Raw genomic sequence first — 19257 nt, forward strand, 5'->3', positions numbered from 1 at the left:
CTCAAGAAAAAAAAGAACAACAACAAAACAAACAAACCCTGTTTAGCTAAATTGTTATCCTATTAAATGTTAAGCACAATTAGGAGATAATTGTTAGTTTCATTTCATCAGCTCCAAGAGCAAGCTATGTTTTAAAATTTATTTACATCTTTATTTTGATTCAAACAAAAGGTTTTAAAATTTTATTTGTGTAAGTTGTTTCTATATAGACTATTTCCTGGCAATGAGTGCTCAGTAAATTTAGCTAATGTGGTAGTTTTGTGGGTTTTTTATTTTTTCGTTTTGTAAGACAATCTTGATTTACAATGTGTTTTTTTTACTGTTGTAAGTGGGATTTTTAATTCAATTCTATTTTAAAGGTTGTTTCATTTTTACTATTGATTTTTGCATATTAATTTTATTACTAATTACCTCATTACATTCACTTTCCATTTTCAAGATTTTACTTGATGCTCTCTAGGGTTTTCAGTTCTTCAGTGAAGACATAAAAGCCAATAAGTTGCTATTTTATTTTAAAAAATTATAATTATCAGGACTTTCCTTGTGGTCTAGTGGTTAAAACTCTGTGCTTCCAATGCAAGGGACTCAGGTTCCATTTCTGGTTGGGTAACTAAGATCGCATATGCTGTGTGGTGCAGCCAAAAATTTTTTTAAAAAATTATCTGTTCCTATCCCACAATAATATTTTTATTCTCATTACTATCTTAACCTCTTGGCAGTAATGCAAGGCAGGAAGATTATTCCATTCAGCAGGACTCGCTAGAAGTCCTGCTAGCAAGGACTTCAACCACAAGGATCTCAACCTCTACAATAACAGTGAGACGGAGTGATGCTTTCAGTGGCTCTGAAACTCCAGGGAGGGACAGAAGGAGCCTGCCAAGATCCAGGATGCCAGGACAAGTGTGGTGGACTCCTGGGCCAACCCATCAGCTGCCCACAGAGCTCTTCTTGGTCCATCGAAACAGCTGCTCACAAAATGTGCGAAGCCTCCTGCCAGGTGGTATTAGACAGGGTGGACCTTCCATCCACCAGCGCTCTGCCCCGCCTCCTCGCTTGTGTGTGGTTTCTCATGTCATTGTTGTTTGTTGTTTAATCGTGTCTGACTCTTTGAGACCCCATGGACTGTAGCCGGCCAGGCTCCTCTGTCCATCAGATTTCCCAGGCAAGAATACCAGAGTGGGTTGCCATTTCCTTCTCCAGGGGATCTTCCCAACCCAGGGATTGAACTCTGCTCTCTTGAATTGCAGGCAGATTCTGAGCCACCAGGGGCCTGAAGCCAGCGAGCCTGACATGACACTTGTAGATAAGTTTCAGGGACAGGGGAGCCTGGTGGGCTGCTGTCTGTGGGGTTGCACAGAGTCGGACACGACTGAAGTGACTTAGCAGTAGCAGCACTCATCCTTCAGTGACAGCCTTTCTGAGACATTTTTTAAATGCAAAATTGAATTTCTCTTCTTAAAGAATGGGGTCAGTCTTTACTGGTAGAAATAAGAGAGGGCAGAAAGAATAGGTTTCTTCTTTTTACATTTTTTTCTCTTTTTGAACTGAAAGGAAACACAAAATTCATATTGGCAAAGCTTCTATGGTGCCTTGCTTATCACTAGTTCTTTTCCTGGTTTCATTAGATCTTTTTCCTGATTCCAAGTGCTAATTCTGTTAACAGAAAGAATGAAAAGAAATCGGTTATTTGGTCCAAAGACAGTTCATTTCAGGTTTAATTTTATCACCCACAGGCATGTGTGTGTGTGAGGAGCATATCTATCTAATGATTTCTATCTATCTATCATCATAATCACAGAAAAGGCAGGAGTTAAAAAGGTCTTCGTCTGAATGCAATTCTGTTGTTTATTCTTTGATTTTCAGAATGCTGCATCAACAATTCGAGCCTTGGATTCCTCGTCTAGTAAATGGAATAATAATATTTACTATAGGGAGAAAGGACATTTTGGCTCATTTTTTTTTTACTAATAGATGCCTCTATTACCCATCCTGGTTGTCTTCCAATAAAGCATGATTTAAAATTCTTACTTGATTATTTAGCACTGAAGACAATGTTTTGGAATAATTACTGGTGGTTGACATCATTCTGTCCTAAAAAGCCTAAATTCATCTTCCTTCTTTCTTCCTAGCTTCAGGGGTAGTCAGACCCAGGCAGAGTCAACAAGCTTGGGGAAGTCCAAATATGTGAACCCTTGACTGTTACAGGTTCTCTGTAGCTGGACTCTGTAGACTCTAGGTTCCACTTGGAATTTCTCTTTCTCTGTATCTCTCTCTCTCACAATTACTCTTTCACTGAATATAAGGGGTCAGGCTCCCTGTTACTGATGGGGAGATGTATGTTTACAAAAATGTTTTACTTAAGCACAATGATTGCTTGCTATAATGGGAAGATCTAAGTCAACATTACCAATGTTCAGAGGTATTTGTCATTTCATAGAGTGTGTAAATTCTGACACTCTCAGAAACCAGGTTAGCTCATATTTAATTCTATCAAATCACCAATATTTTTGTCTGCTTCATACAGACAATCTAGAGCAGAGATTTTAAAGTGCACAAAATTAGATTTGGCTGCAATTTAGAAATGCTGTCACCCATGAAAAGTCATATTCTAATTATCACATTTATATTGTCTTTTTTTTCCCTGATTATGTCTAGTGGAAGTTGTTTTATTTCATTCTAATGTTGCTTCTGTGTTTTGACAGTCTCAATCCTTTTTCTGTAACAAAGAATTGGACTTGATTTTTAACTGTTAAGAGGAGGCTTAGACATGCACAATTGAACTTTCTTTTAATTGTCATCTTATATTATTAAAATATTTCCATGGCACAAGTCTATGTAAGTTACTCAGTTCTGAAAAATTCATGATGAGTTTCAAGTAAATCTCAAACTATATTTATATAAGATTCAAAGCATAAAATGACATAGAGTTGAATGTTTGATGACTTCCATTTTTATTCCCCATGCCATAGCTTGCAAGCATTTCCATACGCCATACTCTGTGACTAGTAACATAGATATATGTAAAGTAATTCAAGAGTTAAGAGCAATCCACTCAAGATATCTTTATTGTGCCGTGTGCCATGATTTTGAATGCAGACCTTAAAAACACAGGTGTTGGGCTGCCAGCAGTTATGCATTTTTGATTGATTACTGCATCACCATGCTATTGTATAAGAAATATCTCCAGACAGGCAATTGCCTTGTGAGATTGATCTAGACGCACAGGTGAATACAGCTTCTAAAAGGATGGCCTGGCTGTAATTCTTTACATGATGGAATTGTCATCCCCACAATTTCTTCAAGGATTATTGGCTACTCTAGAGTGGGCGGTTTCTGTCCTGAAAAGTATGTTGATGTTCAGTTACAGCTCCCTCCCATGTTAAAATAGAGTAGCCGCATCCTTGAAAATTGCACATCGATCACCTAATTTTCCTCCTCCCCCTAAAGCATTTAGTGCTTGTGCTTCATCTGGAGTGCTGTTTTCCTTCATCAGAAGCATGGGCTTCAGTTTGGAGGTTTCCTGAAGATAGCTGATGGATCGGGCAAAGCTTCCGTGTCTAACTGTCAGGGTTCAGTCCCCCTGATTGCACTGACTTGCTTGCTGCTTGTTCAGTCATACTCATATCACTTGCAACCTGACTGACCATGGATATGCACTGAGGTCACACCTGCTGCCTCACTGACTCCTCCCTGCCATTTTCTGAGTTCTCTCCTCTTAAATACTCCCTCTCACTGTTATACCTCCCTCCAACCCTTCTTCAGGATTTCCCTGGTGACTCAGATGGTAAAGAGTCTGCCTTAAATGCAGGACACCCATTTTTTGATCCTTGGATTGGGAAGATCCCCCAAAGAAGGCAAGGTTGCCCACTCCAGTATTCTTGTCTGGAGAATCTCATGAACAGAGGAACCTGGTGGGCTACAGTCCATGACAGGACTGAGTGACTAATATCCCTTCTTTAATGATGATCCCTTTGCAGGTGTTTAGAAAATCCACATTGTGAGATAAATGTCTTACCCTTTTAAAGTCTAAACTGCTAGAGAAAATCATCTGGCTATCCCTCTGACACATAATTCTTAGCAGGACAGAAATCCAGATGGTTTTTACTCAAATTTCCTGTCTCTTATCAGCTTTCTTAGTCTCTTTCTTCCAACCTCATGTTCTCCACATTGTGCAAACATTCACTCTGGGAGGTACACTCTACTTTAAAAAGAATTGGTTTTTTTTTTGTTGTTTTTTTTTTTTTTTATGTGGACCATTTTTAAAGTCTGCATTGAATTTGTGACGGTGTTGTTCCTGTTTTATGTGTTGGCTGTTTTGGCCCCAGGGCATGTGTGATCTTGGCCCCTGACCAGGGATGGAGACCACACTCCCTGCCTTGGAGGGCCGAATCTTAACCACTGGCCACCAGGGAGGTCCCCGAACTGCTCTCTATTTAAAGCTTCAAAATACTTGCAATTTTCAATTAATTTATTTTCATATTTTCCACTTATATTTAATTCCATGAATTCCAAATTTGCCTAGACTTTTGACACCCAAACGAGGATTATTTCAGCCATAGGTACATGATACTATGATAGGTTTGGTTATATTGTGATTTATAAAATCTGAACCTTTATAATGAGAACTTATTTCTTGCTCAAGTTTGAAATCCATAAACTTCATTCTTTCCTCTTTTATGCATACTCCTGGTTGATAAGATTCATACAATATATTCTAGGTGTAAGTAATGTGTTTAAAAGCATGTGCATATGTGTGTATCTAATCTATAGATTCTAAGAGTTGGGGAATTAATAGGGAATCTTAGTTTGCTTTCCTTCTGAATCTAGAACATATTTTTGAACAAATTATCTCAACACATGCTTTCTGAAACATTGTTAAGAAAGGTTTTGATTTCTTAGTGAAAATGCTTTAATGTAAATAAGTTCAGTTATTTATATTGACCATGGTCAATGAGGCTGAGAAAAGTAAAGAAAATAAACACAGATGCCTTGCAAGCATATAGATTTTGCTGTAGAGCGTATTTACCAATGGCTAAGTGAAGTGTTTTAATTTTATATCCTTAATGCTTTAGTTGCTGCATTGAATATTTATATTTTGACAGTTTTATGTCCTCGGAGAGAATGTTGCACTGTTTCTTTCTTTAGATCAGTTATAATTATGTCTTAAATATACCCATCAGGAAAAGTCAAGTTTTCCTGATTTTCATGATTAGATTAAATCCTCATATCCCGAGCTTCCCTGGTGGCTTAGATGGTTAAAAGTCTGCCTGCAGTGTGGGAGACCTGGATTCGATTCCTGGGTCAGGAAGATCCTTGGAGAAGGAAATGGCAACCCACTCCAGTGTTCTTGCCTGGAAAATCCCATGAACAGAGGAGCCTGGCAGTCTACAGTCCATGGGACCACAGAGAGTCCTACATGACTGAGGGACTTCACTTTGCTTAAATGTACCTGTCAGGAAAAGTCAAGTTTTCCTAAGATTCTTGATTAGATTAAATCCTAATATCCTAAACATAGTTGTAGTTTTCATTAATACATATCATGATTTTATTCATCTACTTTACATGATTTTATTCCATCTACCAAACTATAAAATCTGTAAGGGTAAAAGACTTATCAACATTTGACTATCAGTGTACTTGTATTAGTGAAGCCTTAACACAGTAGCCCCTTGACCAAGATTTCTCATTAAATGGATCAATGCAACGTATTTTTGAAGGCATTATTTTGTAGATATCAATCTTGTAAAGGGCAGATAGCATGATTCAAGTGTATTTAACCTCTAAGGCAGAGAACATTTCCAATAATCTGAGAAGAATTAAAATAAATGATGTCCCATTTAAACTTTTCAAATTGTGCCCTTCTTGTGAGATTAATTTTGACCCCTTTGTACATTAATAAAAAGACCAGCACACATATATATAAATACACACATATATAAATAGAGCCTTGCTATAAAAGCCAAAACTTTTCAATTGCAAATGATGGCCAGTCTTGCTCAAATAGGATCGACTGACTCATGAAACCAAGAAATACAAAGATAAGGTTGACTCAATAAGACCTGAACAAGGCAGTGCAAACAATGTACAATGTTATAAAAATTTACTATTTATCCACCTGTCACCTATCTATCTATCTGTCTATTATCTATTTTCTATCTATCTATACTCTGGGCTTCCCAGGTAGGACTAGTGGTAATGAATCTGCCTGCCAATGCAAGGGACCCAAGAGACTTGGGTTGGATCCCTGGATCAGGAAGATCTCCTGGAGTAGGAAAAGCAGCCCGCTCCACAGAGTCAGACACGGCTGAAGCGACTTAGCAGCAGCAGCAGCCGCTATTCTTGCCTAGAAAACCCCGTGGAGAGAGGAGCCTGGTGGGCTACAGTCCATGGGGTGGGTCACAAAGAGTTGGACATGTCCGAGCACACATGCACACACACATCTGTCATCTATTATCTATCTTCTATCATCTGTGTATCACCCATCACCTATCCATCCATCCATGCATCTCTCTACTGTCTTCTCTCTCTGCTACTCACCCACTCTCCCACACACTCTCTCTCTCCTTCCTTCTCCCTCCCATCCTCCTCTTCCCTCCTCCTCCCCTCCTCCTCTCCTTCCTCCCCTTCCTCCTCTTCCCTCCTCCCTCTTCTCCCCTCTCCTTCCTCCTTCCCTCTGTCACTCTCATAAGAACTTCATTTTATTCTCAGACAGGTTCCTTCAGAGTGATGGAAAAACGGCCACTGGCAGTTCTCATCTTACTGCCTTCTTATTAAGCAATAGAGAATCAAGAAAGCATCTTTTTCTAAACATCAGTTGCAAAATTCCCTTATAAAATTGTCTTTGATCTACAAGGTGTCACCCACCAACTGCTGATCCAATTACTGGAGTGACTGAGCTCAGCCTTGGGGCTTTGGGAGTGAGAACAGACCCATCTAAACAATGATTCAGAATGGGAGAGAGGGAGTTTCCAAAATGGTTTTGGAGGAAGCAAAATGATGATGCTGTGGCATGGGTGGTGAAGAGTGACTTCATTCCTGATCCAGAAGTGTGACATAACAGCATCTTGTCTTTTATACACTTAGTGGGGGAAAAATACCCTATTGATGACTCATTTTACTTGTGCCTGTCTTTTGGGATGTTTTTATTTTAAAATATCTTTGTTCCTTTCTCAGCCACAGAACTAAGATTCACATATACCTGCTACTTAAAATCCACTGAATTCAGAAGTCAGGGTTTGGAGGGGAGCTTTCTGTTAAGCGCACTGTTGATGTACAGCCTTTATCTCTGCTTCTCTGTGCACCTTCACCTGCATTGAATTCTTTTGTGTACGTACGTCCTTTTCTTACCTAGAATTGATATCAACTTAACCTACTGATAGGCTCTAGCATCCAAATATCATATTCCTCCTCCCCTTCTTATAAAAATAGAGCATAAATTGGAAGAAAATTTAATGTATCTATAACTGTTGCTCTTTAACTATTGATTTACTTTTATTAATTAATTTGTATGTGTGTGCTCAGTCACTTAATTGTGTCTGGCTCTGTGTTTGTGTCTGGCTCATGTGTTTGCAGCCCCATGGACTGTAGCCTACCAGGCTCCTCTGTTCATGGAGTTTTCCAAGCAAGATACTGGAGTGGAGTGCCATTTCCTTCTCCAGGGGATCTTCCCCACCCAGGGATTGAACCCTTCTCTCTTGTGTCTCCTGCATTTGCAAATGGATTCTTTGCCACTATTACCATCTGGGAAGCTCCAAATAATTTGTATCTGTATTAAAATATCAAACATGTGAATACAGGTGTTATGTGGGATATAAAGAAACACAGTCATCTGTGCCTTTTTAGGAACATGTGATTTAGTTGAGGGGATAGTCATAGTACTGTTGTCAAGGAACAGTGCTTCAAACCTGCACCGGTGGGAGACACATTTACAGGGATTTAGATCATTGTGAGAGGATGTTTGCTGGGGTGGACACTCAAGGTAGGACTTTTAAGTGTGGATTGCAGTTTAGAAGTTATTGGAAAGCAGGACAAAAAGTGTTATAATTTTGCAACTTTCTCATCCAAATGGAAAATTTGTTGCCACAGAAAGATTTATCTTAATGTGACACAGTAGTGTGGTTGACTTTATGTTTTGCTTAGATGATTTTTTTGTTGTTTGTTCCTTTTTCAGGTCACCTAGTGGAGCTCATGTCCAGGGCTGGGGTGCAATAACACATAAGTATTTAAGTAAATTAATTACTCCCTGTATTTTAGAGCTGCTGCTGCTGCTGCTAAGTTGCTTCAGTCGTGTCTGACTCTGTGCGACCCCATAGACGGCAGCCCACCAGGCTCCCCCGTCCCTGGGATTCTCTAGGCAAGAACACTGGAGTGGGTTGCCATTTCCTTCTCCAATGCATGAAAGTGGAAAGTCAAAGTGAAGTTGCTCAGTTGTGTCCGACTCTTGGCAACCCCATGGATTGCAGCCTACCAGGCTCCTCCAAGCATGGGATTTTCCAGGCAAGAGTACGTAGACTCTGATACGGAGAAGGCGATGGCACCCCACTCCAGTACTCTTGCCTGGAAAATCCCATGGATGGAGGAGCCTGGTAGGCTGCAGTCCACGGGGTCGCTAAGAGTCGGACACGACTGAGCAACTTCACTTTTACTTTTCACTTTCCTGCATTGGAGAAGGCAATGGCAACCCACTCCAGTACTCTTGCCTGGAGAATCCCAGGGACGGGGGAGACTGGTGGGCTGCCGTCTGTGGGGTTGCACAGAGTTGGACACGACTGAAGTAACTTAGCAGCAGCAGCAGCAGATTCTGATAAGTGACTTTTTTTTTTATCATTTATTCAACTCTATGAACAATACTCAGTTTAGGTTATAACTGTTAAAAAATATAATGATGATGTTAAGAATAATGGATAATAATTATTGACTTTTAATATGATGGTCATTATTTTTGCCCTTTTACTTATATTAATTTAGTTAATTAATTATTTCAAACTGCTATTACCTTTAAAGCTAAGAAAATTGATAACATTTTCACCAGATTATTATTCTAATGTTATGTCATCCTTCAAGTTTTCATTTTTATTGTGTAACTTTGATCATTAAATACATTTCCATATCTACTTTATTTTTCTATATTTTAGCTATAATATAGAAGCTGTTCCACTTTAAAAATACAATAAAATAAAACTAAACAAATCTTTCTTTTAACCTTCGTTTGGAAAGATTGTTTTTCATTTCCTAACTGACCTGGGCAAGCTGTGAGTTGCTAACTTTTTGTTTTAATTTTCATTTGGTTTCAGTCATTTCACAAGAGGAGTAGAATCACATTTCAACTACAATTTATTAAGGCTATTTCCACAGTTAAGTGGGATTGTATAAACTAATATGTATCATAGAAACTTGAAGAAACAATACATTTGCTATTTATAATTTTCTTAAAGATCTTGTTATAGAATTTATCAGGTACAATGCAGTTGTTTCGCTGTTCAATTTACAGTAAAAAATGCTTTGTATATTCTAACTAAATGCATCAGCTTACTGTCATCCATTAGTGTTTTTAATTTCATAATTTTCAAATGGGATAACCTGGCTTTGTATCAATTTCATTGAAAAGAGACAAATCAATAAGATCATATTAAAGTATTTATTGATATAAAGGATGCATATTTTTGTTCTGTATGGAGGGACTTCATAGCGTCTTAGGCTCCTGTTAATTAATCATACTTTGTCTCTGAAAACAGCGTGAGGAGATAACACAATCTGTGTGTTCATTAGATGAATTACATTTGTAAACATGTGTTTATATGAATGACTCATTTTCCTGAAAGTGATATAAATGACTGTAATTACCCCACTGGCATCACTGTTTATGTGGCATGAGTTTACAACTTATATTTTCTCACTGACTAACATGTATCATTATTTCATGCTATGACATGGCACTTAAAAGTAACCTATTGCAATTTTTGATGAAGATTAGACAAAATTATACATGTCTGGTGCATGCCCCCACTCTCTATGCTTAGACATTGGTTTTACAATCTCAGTAGTACCTGTAGTAATTATATTGTATTTTTTCACATACTTGTTTGATAGGGATTGTAATTAGACTATGAATAATTTTTACAAGGTCCTATATTTTCAAATGAAAGCAAGTCATGGCTTCTTTATGTGTGTTTGATTTGTAAACAAACCAATAATACCACCTGAATCTTGAATCCAGGGTTTTCTTTGGAAATTTACTATGGAAATATTAGATAAACCTCGAACCATTTAGGATGTTAGAACTGGTGAGATCATAGCTTAAATCAAAATAATGTCTTATTATCCATGAAATAATTTGTTTTGTATATATTTGTTAGATAATTTATAATGTTATTTTCCTATAATTGATTTTTAAAGACATTTCTAACACACTATCTCATAAATTTTATGCAACTTTGTCCATTAATGCCAAGAAATAAAATCTTTAACTACATTACCTCTGGACAAGATATTACAGGATAGTCCTTGAAGACAAATTCAAGGAGTGTGACTACCAATTAAGGAAAAATATGAAAATAAGGAAATAACTGTCATCAATGCTTTTGCATCAATTATTCTAATAACCTGGACTATTTCCAACATCATTGACAACAGGGACAAAATTTGAGAAGTAGGTTGATGTGATCCTCAGTTTGTCCTGGAACAAGTATATACACAGTTTCCTGACCCCTCCCCGCCAACACACCCATACTTAACTTCCCATCTCCCCATCAACATCCAAGCCTCCATGTTTTTTTCAGCTTCACTAGGTAAGTTTCTTCTGGAGAAGGAAATGACAACCCACTCCAGTATTCTTACCTGGAACATGCCACAGTCCAAAGAGCCTGGTGGGCTACAGTCCATGGGGTCAGAAAGAGTCAGACACGACTGAGTGACTCACATTTTCACTGTCACTTTCTTTATTCTAAGATCCAGACCTCCCTTTTCTGAGAGCGTTTACTTCAGATAACTTTTAAATTTTCTCTGCCTCTTTGAGATATAAATCTATTAAAGAAAATCTTTTGGCAGTTTCAAGACCCAGGGAATGCCTTTCTCAGTGTCCTGGGATCCACTCCAGGAGGTGTGATCCTTAGGAAAGAAGACCCCACCTCCATCTCAGTCTCTGTGGGATGGGGAACATTGGCCTCTAATGGGCTGCTGCTGCTGCTAAGTCGCTTCAGTCATGTCCGACTCTGTGGGACCCCATAGATGGCAGCCCACCAGACTCCACTGTCCCTGGGATTCTCCAAGCAAGAACACTGGAGTGGGTTGCCATTTCCTTCTCCAATGCATGAAAGTGAAAAGTGAAAGTGAAGTCCCTCAGTTCTGTCCGACTCTTAGCGACCCCATGGACTACAGCCCACCAGGCTCCTCTGCCCATGGGATTCTCCAGGCAAGAATACTGGAGTGGGGTGCCATTGCCTTCTCCCTCTAATGGGCCTCACTTGCCAACTTGTAAACCTATCTTCTGTGATGGTGACGGGAAAGTTTGCTTCTCCTTTGATCAGGAAACACAGATGGCCTAAGATTCCCACTTCCCAATCCTAGCTCTTAAAAATTCTCCAGCCCTTTCCTTTTGCAGTAAATTTGAGCTCAGACTGAGTTCTCTCTTCTCTATTTCAGTAACCATGAATAAAGTCTTCCTTGCCTCTTCAAATCTACTCTGTGCAACGTTTGCTTTGACAATATTCCTGCATCTCCTTTTTGCCTCTTTTTCCCTTTCTGTATCTGTAGCCAACTACACTTCCGCTCATATTGACACCTATCTTTGGGCATACTGAATGCCTTCTGTTAAGATATGTGGTCAAATGGGTAATCTAAACAGGTAGAAAGTAGCCTGTAATTTACATGCTCAAAGGAAATCTGCCTGTTTCCTCATTAGTGCTTTCATTTAGTCTTAAAAAAATTTTTTTTTATTCTGTATTGGAGTATATCTGATTAATAACATTGTGATAGTTTCGGGTGAACAGTGAAGGGACTCAGCCATACATATACATGTAGCCATTCTCCCCCAAACTCCCCTCCAATCCAGGCTGTCACATAACATTGAGCGGAGTTCCCAGTGCTCTAGAGTAGGTCCTTGGTGGTCATCCATTTTTAAATATAGCAATGTGTACATGTCCATCCCATCTCCCTAACTAACCCTTCTCCCAATTCTTCCCCTCTGGCAATGATAAGTTAGTTCTCTGTGGGTCTGTTTCTCTTTTATAAATAGGTTCATTTGTATCATTTCTTTTTAGTAGATTCCTTTTCTCAAAGGAAACTTTTGATCATCTGATGAACTAGCGTCAACACTCTTATGCTTGGGGAAAGAGCCCATTTCTCACACACAGAGATGTGTACATATGTTTATCTGTAGCCTTGAAATTAGTTAAAGTGATAGAAAACATATGCTCATAAAAAAGCAATTAGCTAGACAATTTCTGCTTCTTGCCTTCTAGTTTTGTTCTGTGGCCATATAAACAAAAGTTGCATACTTTGGTTAAAGTTGGTGAAAAAAAAATTAATGGTGAAAACAATATTAGATATAGCAGTTACATGCTATGAATGTGTATACAAGAAAATCAATATGGTTGGTAAAAAACTGTTACCATTTGTTAAAGTAGTAAGATCAGTGACCCTCACTCATATTTAACATGCAAAGTCTAAAAACCTACCCAAGTATAATATAAAAAAATCTACTAGATGAGAATTTTACTTGGAACTTTAGCTCAAAATATTAGCTATAATTTAACTATAATCAAAGCTATGGTTCCTCCAGTAGACATGTACAGATGTGAGAGTTAGACCATAAAGAAGGCTGAGTGCCAAAGAATTGATACTTTTGAAGTGTGGTGCTGGAGAAGACTGTTGAGAGTCCCTTGGACTGCAACGAGATCCAACCAGTCCATCCTAAAGGAAATCAGTCCTGAATATTCACTGGAAGGACTGATGCTGATGCTGAAGCTGAAACTCCAATACTTCGGCCACCTGATGCAAAGAGCCAACTCACTGGAAAAGACTCTGATGCTGGGAAAGGTTGAGGGCAGGAAGAGTAGGGGATGACAGAGGATGAAATGGTTGGATGGCATCATCGACTCAATGGACATGAGTTTGGGTAAACTCCGGGAGTTGGTGATGGATACGGAGGCTTGGTGTGCTGCAGTTCATGGGGTTGCAAAGAGTCAGACACGACTGAGCAACTGAACTGAACTGAACTGAACATCCAAAATGGTACGAGGTTTATCTAATATTTCTATAGTAAATTTCCAACATGCTACAATCCATGGGGTCACAAAGAGTCAGACACGACTGAGCAACTGAACAACAACAAGGTCTAAACACACACGTATGAAGTATATTAAAACATTGGAGGCTAAGAGGGTATCATCAAGATACCCTTCAGGACACCATTCTGTGCCTTGCTAGCACATAATAAATTCTTCCCATTTCCAAGCAATAACCCAACCTGTAAGGTCCATTTCAAAACCACCCAGATCGAGCTCCCAAACCACATGAATACTTTCTCCAAATTTACTTGTATTGAGAAAATGCTAAGGCTGTCAAGGTACTATTCTATCATATTGCAATAACTCTAAAAACTAGATTCAACTGCTCAGCAATTTTACCCAATCTCATGAATTCAGTAGTTAGCACCATCCATAATAATTTAAAAAATTTAAATTATACAGAGGAAAATTTTTATGATAGCTATTAAATAAAAATTTCCAAAAGATAAATAGTATTTTGAAATCCAAGCCTTGTTTGATTTTAACCTTAATAATATCTTCATGACATTTTTAATATACCATATATTAAACTAGTTTAAAAAGAGCTATCTCTCTCTGAGAAAATATTTCAGGTGTATGAAAAAAAAAAGTTGGCTTTCTTGCTTGAAAATATCCTTTAAAAAATATAATGTGACTTCTCTGTTATTGACAGATTAGCTGTGAATGTAAGAGTTTTTACTTTTTCTTCTTGAAAAGATTGAACCAAAAGCTAGGTCATTCAGCGGTGCATCTGCTGTGTGTCGGGGGTGTGACAGAATGAGAACACTTATAGCCCAAATTAAAATGTCTCATGGTGTCTCCCCAGTGATTCCGAAATGGAAAAAATAAAAGCCAAGGTCAGAAAAATGTCACCATTTGAACAAGCTGTCAAGCAGCCTCCAAGGAAATATGTTCAGATGACTTCTATATACATAGAGTAAGTTAGTTAAGTGGGTATACAATTCAAATGTGCCTTCATTAAGCCTATCAGGGATTGAAAGAAAGACATCTTCATTTCCTATGGAAAGAAAGGGCTTACTTTTCTTTCTTCCTTTAATTCTCTCTGCATGCTCACTCACTCATTCGTGTCCAACTCTTTGTGACCCCATGGACTGTGGCCCATGCTCTGTCCATGGGATTTTTCAGGCAAGAAGACTAGAGTGGGTTGCCATTTCCTCTTTCAGGGGATCTTCCCCACTCAGGGATCAAACCCACGTCTCCACATCTCCTGCATTCGAAAGTGGATTCTTTACCACTGAGCCACCTGGGAAGTCCTAAATTCTTTCTACTTCTCCAAAATTCTGGGGTGGGGATCAAGAAATTGCCTCTGTATTATGGTATGAAAAGGGGTTCCCTTTGGCATGGGGCATCAGGGGAAGAAGGTCACTAACACATGAACTTTCTAGGTATTTGCAGCAGGAACTGTGAGACTGTTAGGTCCAGAAAGTGCTTACATATACACCGTGGCCCTGCGCGAGATCCGCTGCTACCAGAAGTCTACAGAGCTGCTGATCTGCAAGCTACCGTTCCAGCGGCTGGTGCGCGAGATGGCACAGTACAAGACTGACTTGCGTTTCCAGAGCTCGGCCGTGATGACGCTGCAGGAGGCGTGTGAGGCCTACCTGGTGGGGCTCTTCGAGGACACCAACCTGTGCGCCATCCACGCCAAGCGAGTCACCATCATGCCCAAGGACATCCAGCTTGCCCGCCGCATCCGCGGGGAGAGGGCATAAACTTGTTTTCCATTTGAGTGTGAACTGTAAACCCCTCCCTCACCAGCAGACTCTAGTACCCACCTGTCCACCTATATGTCAGTATCACATAGCTGCTCATGTTTTGGTGTTAACAGGTGTATTAATATAAACTATTGATTCCCCAAATCTGCAAGGATTGTAGTCACAAAGTTTTACTATTTGTCTTAAGTATGGGCATTCCATAATCTTGTAGTTGATTGTTTAAACATTTATAAGAAAATGAAAAAAAATAAGGTTTTTACTGTCATGAAGGAAATAAATGGTATAAATGAATCATTTACTGGTAAGAGATGCAGGAGTAGGAAATTGTTCTTTCTGCTCAGCTCACTGGGATGGAAACTGAGAAGAAAGAGAAGCTCTGTTGTCAAAGAGATGCAGACACATCATGGGACGTTACTCCATGACATGCATGTGTGTGTGTGTCTGTGTGTGTGTGAGTGTGTGTGTGTGAGTATTCAGTCTTTCAGTCATGTCCAACTCTGTGACCTCATGGACTAGAATCCACCAGGCTCTTCTTGTCCTTGGAATTTTTCAGGCAAGGATTCTGAAGTGGGTTGCCCTTTCCCTCTTATAGGGCATCTTTCCGACCCAGAGATCAAACTTGCATCTCTTGTGTCTCCTGCTTTGACAGGAAGATTCTTTACCACTATCATCACCTGCAAAGCCCACTCTATAACATAGGTCCTCTAAACTCTTTTCCTGCTGCTGCTGCTGCTGCTAAGTCGCTTCAGTCGTGTCCGACTCTGTGCGACCCCATAGATGGCAGCCCACCAGGCTCCGCCGTCCCTGGGATTCTCCAGGCAAGAACACTGGAGTGGGTTGCCACTCTTTTCCTACATACAGTTAAACCTCATGTCTGGGCTACACTGGCTTGGTGCCTCACCAATAATGCCTTAATTGAACTGCCATGGACAGCTGTGCCCTTGTCTCTTATCAAAGACTATTTTAAGGAATAGCCACATGGAGAAAATTATCTTATTTTCAGCAAAGTGCAGATCGACCATTACCCAGTACAGTAGTTAGTGTCTCTTAAGGCTTTATACCATATATATATTTTTTAAACATTGAATACCATGTGTATCTACTTAGTATGTTGCATATATGTATATACTCACACACAGTCTGGCTTTCATGTTTCTTTTTTGAATGAAATCTACCTAAAATCATGTTTCAGTTTTATCTTCTTGGAAAAGCAAAATTAAACTGATTTTTTTGTCCTCTTTGTTTCCTAAGACTGTTTCCTCCTTCCTTTCCATCATTTTACGTATTTCTATTTCAGGGCTTTTACTTCTATTTGTTCAGTTTTGTATGCTTCTTTTAAGCAAATGTAAAGTTTTGGAAGTTGTCAGGGAATCAATAAATGTTCAAAGAATTGTTTTGAATCTATAATAATGACGTATACACATCACAGATTTACTTGTAGATGAAGCAACTGAACGTCAGAGATGTTAATGAACCTGCTCATTCCCACAGTCGGCTTATGGTACAGGGAGGTTTGACTGAGCAGACTCAGAGCTGCACTCATTATTCATAGAGTTCAGGCACCCTGCTTTCAGTTCCCTCAGCACAACTTCTCTCAGGGCCTGAAAGCCAGTTTCCTTTAGTTATGCTCGTGTGGGCCTTGGAGGCTTTCTCTGTCTTAAATGTCACCTTCAGTCTCAGTAGGCAGGGGTGGTGCAAGAAACTAGCTTTCAAAGTGGGGACTCCAGGAGGACAGAGGTATTGAGAGATACTTGAATACAAAATGTAAAGCCAGTTAAAAGACACTATTTCTAGTTGTTATCATTCAGTGCGCTTCAAACCACAAAACAGGGCAATAAATTCTGGACATTGTTTTTGATGTCTATGATATTAATGCCATCATAAGACTTCCTTTTAAATAACTCTTCATGAAAAGAAAATAGAAAAAGTCTAGGTGGAAGCAACAAATCTAGAAGAAGCATCAATATTAAAGGAAAAATTGTTAAGGACTTAAAGACTAATGATGGTGAAATGATTCTGAGACAACTGGCAGTGATGAGTCTCATCTCATATTGAAATATTCAACCTTGTTATGGAAGATCCCGTGGACAGAGGAGCCTGGTGGGCTGCAGTCCATGGGGTCGTGAGGAGTCGGACACGACTGAGTGACTTCCCTTTCACTTTTCACTTTCATGCATTGGAAAAGGAAATGGCAACCCACTCCAGTGTTCTTGCCTGGAGAATCCCAGGGACAGGGGAGCCTGGTGGGCTGCCATCTATGGGGTCACACAGAGTCAGACACGACTGAAGTGACTTAGCAGCAACACCAGCATAAAGATTTAGGGGCTTCCCAGGTGGCTCAGTGGTAAAGAATAGGCCTGTAATGTAGGAGATGCAGATTCCATCCCTGGGTGAGAAAGATCCCCTGGAGGAGGAAAAGGCAACCAGTATTCTTTCCTGAGAAATCCCATGGACAGAAGGGCCTGGTGGACTATAGTCCATGGGGTCACAAAAGAGTCTGACATGACTTAACGACTAAACAACAATAGAGATTTCACTGTGGTTTGATCTGGTCAATACAAAATAGAATAGATTAAAAATATACACTTCTAGGGCTTCCCTGGTGGTCCAGCAGTTAACACTCCATGCTCCCACTGTTGGGGTGTGGGTTTGATTCCTAGTCAGAGAGTACTATCTCACATGCCGGGCCGTGCAGCCAAAACAAACGAAAGACAAGAAGGGGACATATGCCTTTTTAATTTAGCCTTTCTTGGAATTTTGTGTTACTTGCAACATTAGAAAAAGAGACAATGCATTTTAGGGTTCATGGTAAAGGATAGTAGAGCCAACTTTCTGGGAAATGCAAGATAGCTGGTTGTGTTACATCATCACCAAATAAAAGTGAGGCTCCCATGATAAAGGCAGTCAACAAGTCATGACAATATTTTTTAAGTGTGTAAAATTTGAGAAGGGGAAAAAGAAATAAGGGCAGTAAACACAATGAAGATGTAATGTGATAAGTACCAAATGAGATGGTGTTCAGACCATTCCAGAAGAAAGGAACACATGTTCACCAGATTTGGTCTACTGCTTCAACGAGGAAAGAGTGTATTTTCAGCCTGATGCACAGAAAACACTAGTAGATTTGGGATTGTGCATGGAGGAGATAAAATGCTGTAAAATTCAAGTGAACTAACTTTGGGGAGAAATAAGCAAGGCTATTGAAAGAAGCCCATATTCAATTCATATAATTTTTCATTTAGAAGAGAAAATCTGGAGAATAAAAAACATACATGTATTCAGACTCATTGAAAAAGACCGTGATGCTGGAAAGATTGAAGGCAGGAGAAGGGTGCAACAGAGGATGAGATGGTTGGATGGCATCATCAAGTCAATGGACATGAGTTTGAACAAGCTCTGGGAGATAGTGAAGGACAGGGAAGCCTGGCATGCTGCAGTCCAAGCAGAGAGTCAGACAAAAGTTGGTCTCAAAGAGCCGGACACAGCTGAGTGAACAACAACAATATAGAGATCTATCTCTCTATCGTCTCCTCACATAGATGAAACTATGCATTTAAGAAAATCTGTTGTTTCTTGTGCTCCCATCTTACTAAAGCATAGTCATTTGGAGAAACAGGTTGAAGAAAAAGGGAAACCATGCTGCATTTCAACTGGAAAATGGAGTTGGAATATGCAAGTCCTCTAAAAGAATGTGTGTACTAGGTAGCAGCTGCTGCTGCTGCCGCTAAGTCGCTTCAGTCGTGTCCGACTCTGTGCGACCCCATAGACGGCAGCCCACCAGGCTCCCCCGTCCCTGGGATTCTCCAGGCAAGAACACTGGAGTGGGTTGCCATTTCCTTCTCCAAAGCATGAAAGCGAAAAGTGAAAGTGAAGTCGCTCAGTCGTGTCTGACTCTTAGCGACCCCATGGACTGCAGCCCACCAGGCTCCTCCATCCGTGGGATTTTCCAGGCAAGAGTATTGGAGTGGGGTGCCATTGCCTTCTCCGCATGACAAATAGCCCCTAGCTTAGTTTCTGAAAACAACACCCAACCAATTGTTACCTCAGGTTATGGCGTGGCTGGCTGCATTTCTCAGGACCTCACAGGGATGCAGTCACTAACACCACCATTCCCCCTATTCCACTTTCCTGCTTAGCCCTTTTCAGTGTCTACGGTTCTTGTGTTGTTTACTCACACATTTTCATCGTCTTCCCCGCCAGTGGAATATGCACTCCGTGAAATTTTGTCTGTTTTGTTCACTGCTATAATACCCAGT

The 19257-nt window shown here is 39.8% G+C and overlaps 1 protein-coding gene across 1 annotated transcript in view; it reads left to right on the top strand.

The window, feature by feature from the left end:
• The window catches only part of LOC129635728 (uncharacterized), an 81823-nt gene extending 66635 nt beyond the window's left edge, over window positions 1-15188 (top strand). The window contains exon 2 of the mRNA XM_055558865.1: window positions 14682-15188. Coding sequence (XP_055414840.1) covers window positions 14682-14998 — 317 coding nt within the window. The 3' untranslated portion in view covers window positions 14999-15188. The remainder of the gene's footprint in view (window positions 1-14681) is intronic.
• Window positions 15189-19257: the final 4069 nt, after the last annotated feature.

Source organism: Bubalus kerabau, chromosome 21 (genome assembly GCF_029407905.1).
Source record: "Bubalus kerabau isolate K-KA32 ecotype Philippines breed swamp buffalo chromosome 21, PCC_UOA_SB_1v2, whole genome shotgun sequence".
Classification (NCBI taxonomy): domain Eukaryota; kingdom Metazoa; phylum Chordata; class Mammalia; order Artiodactyla; family Bovidae; genus Bubalus; species Bubalus kerabau.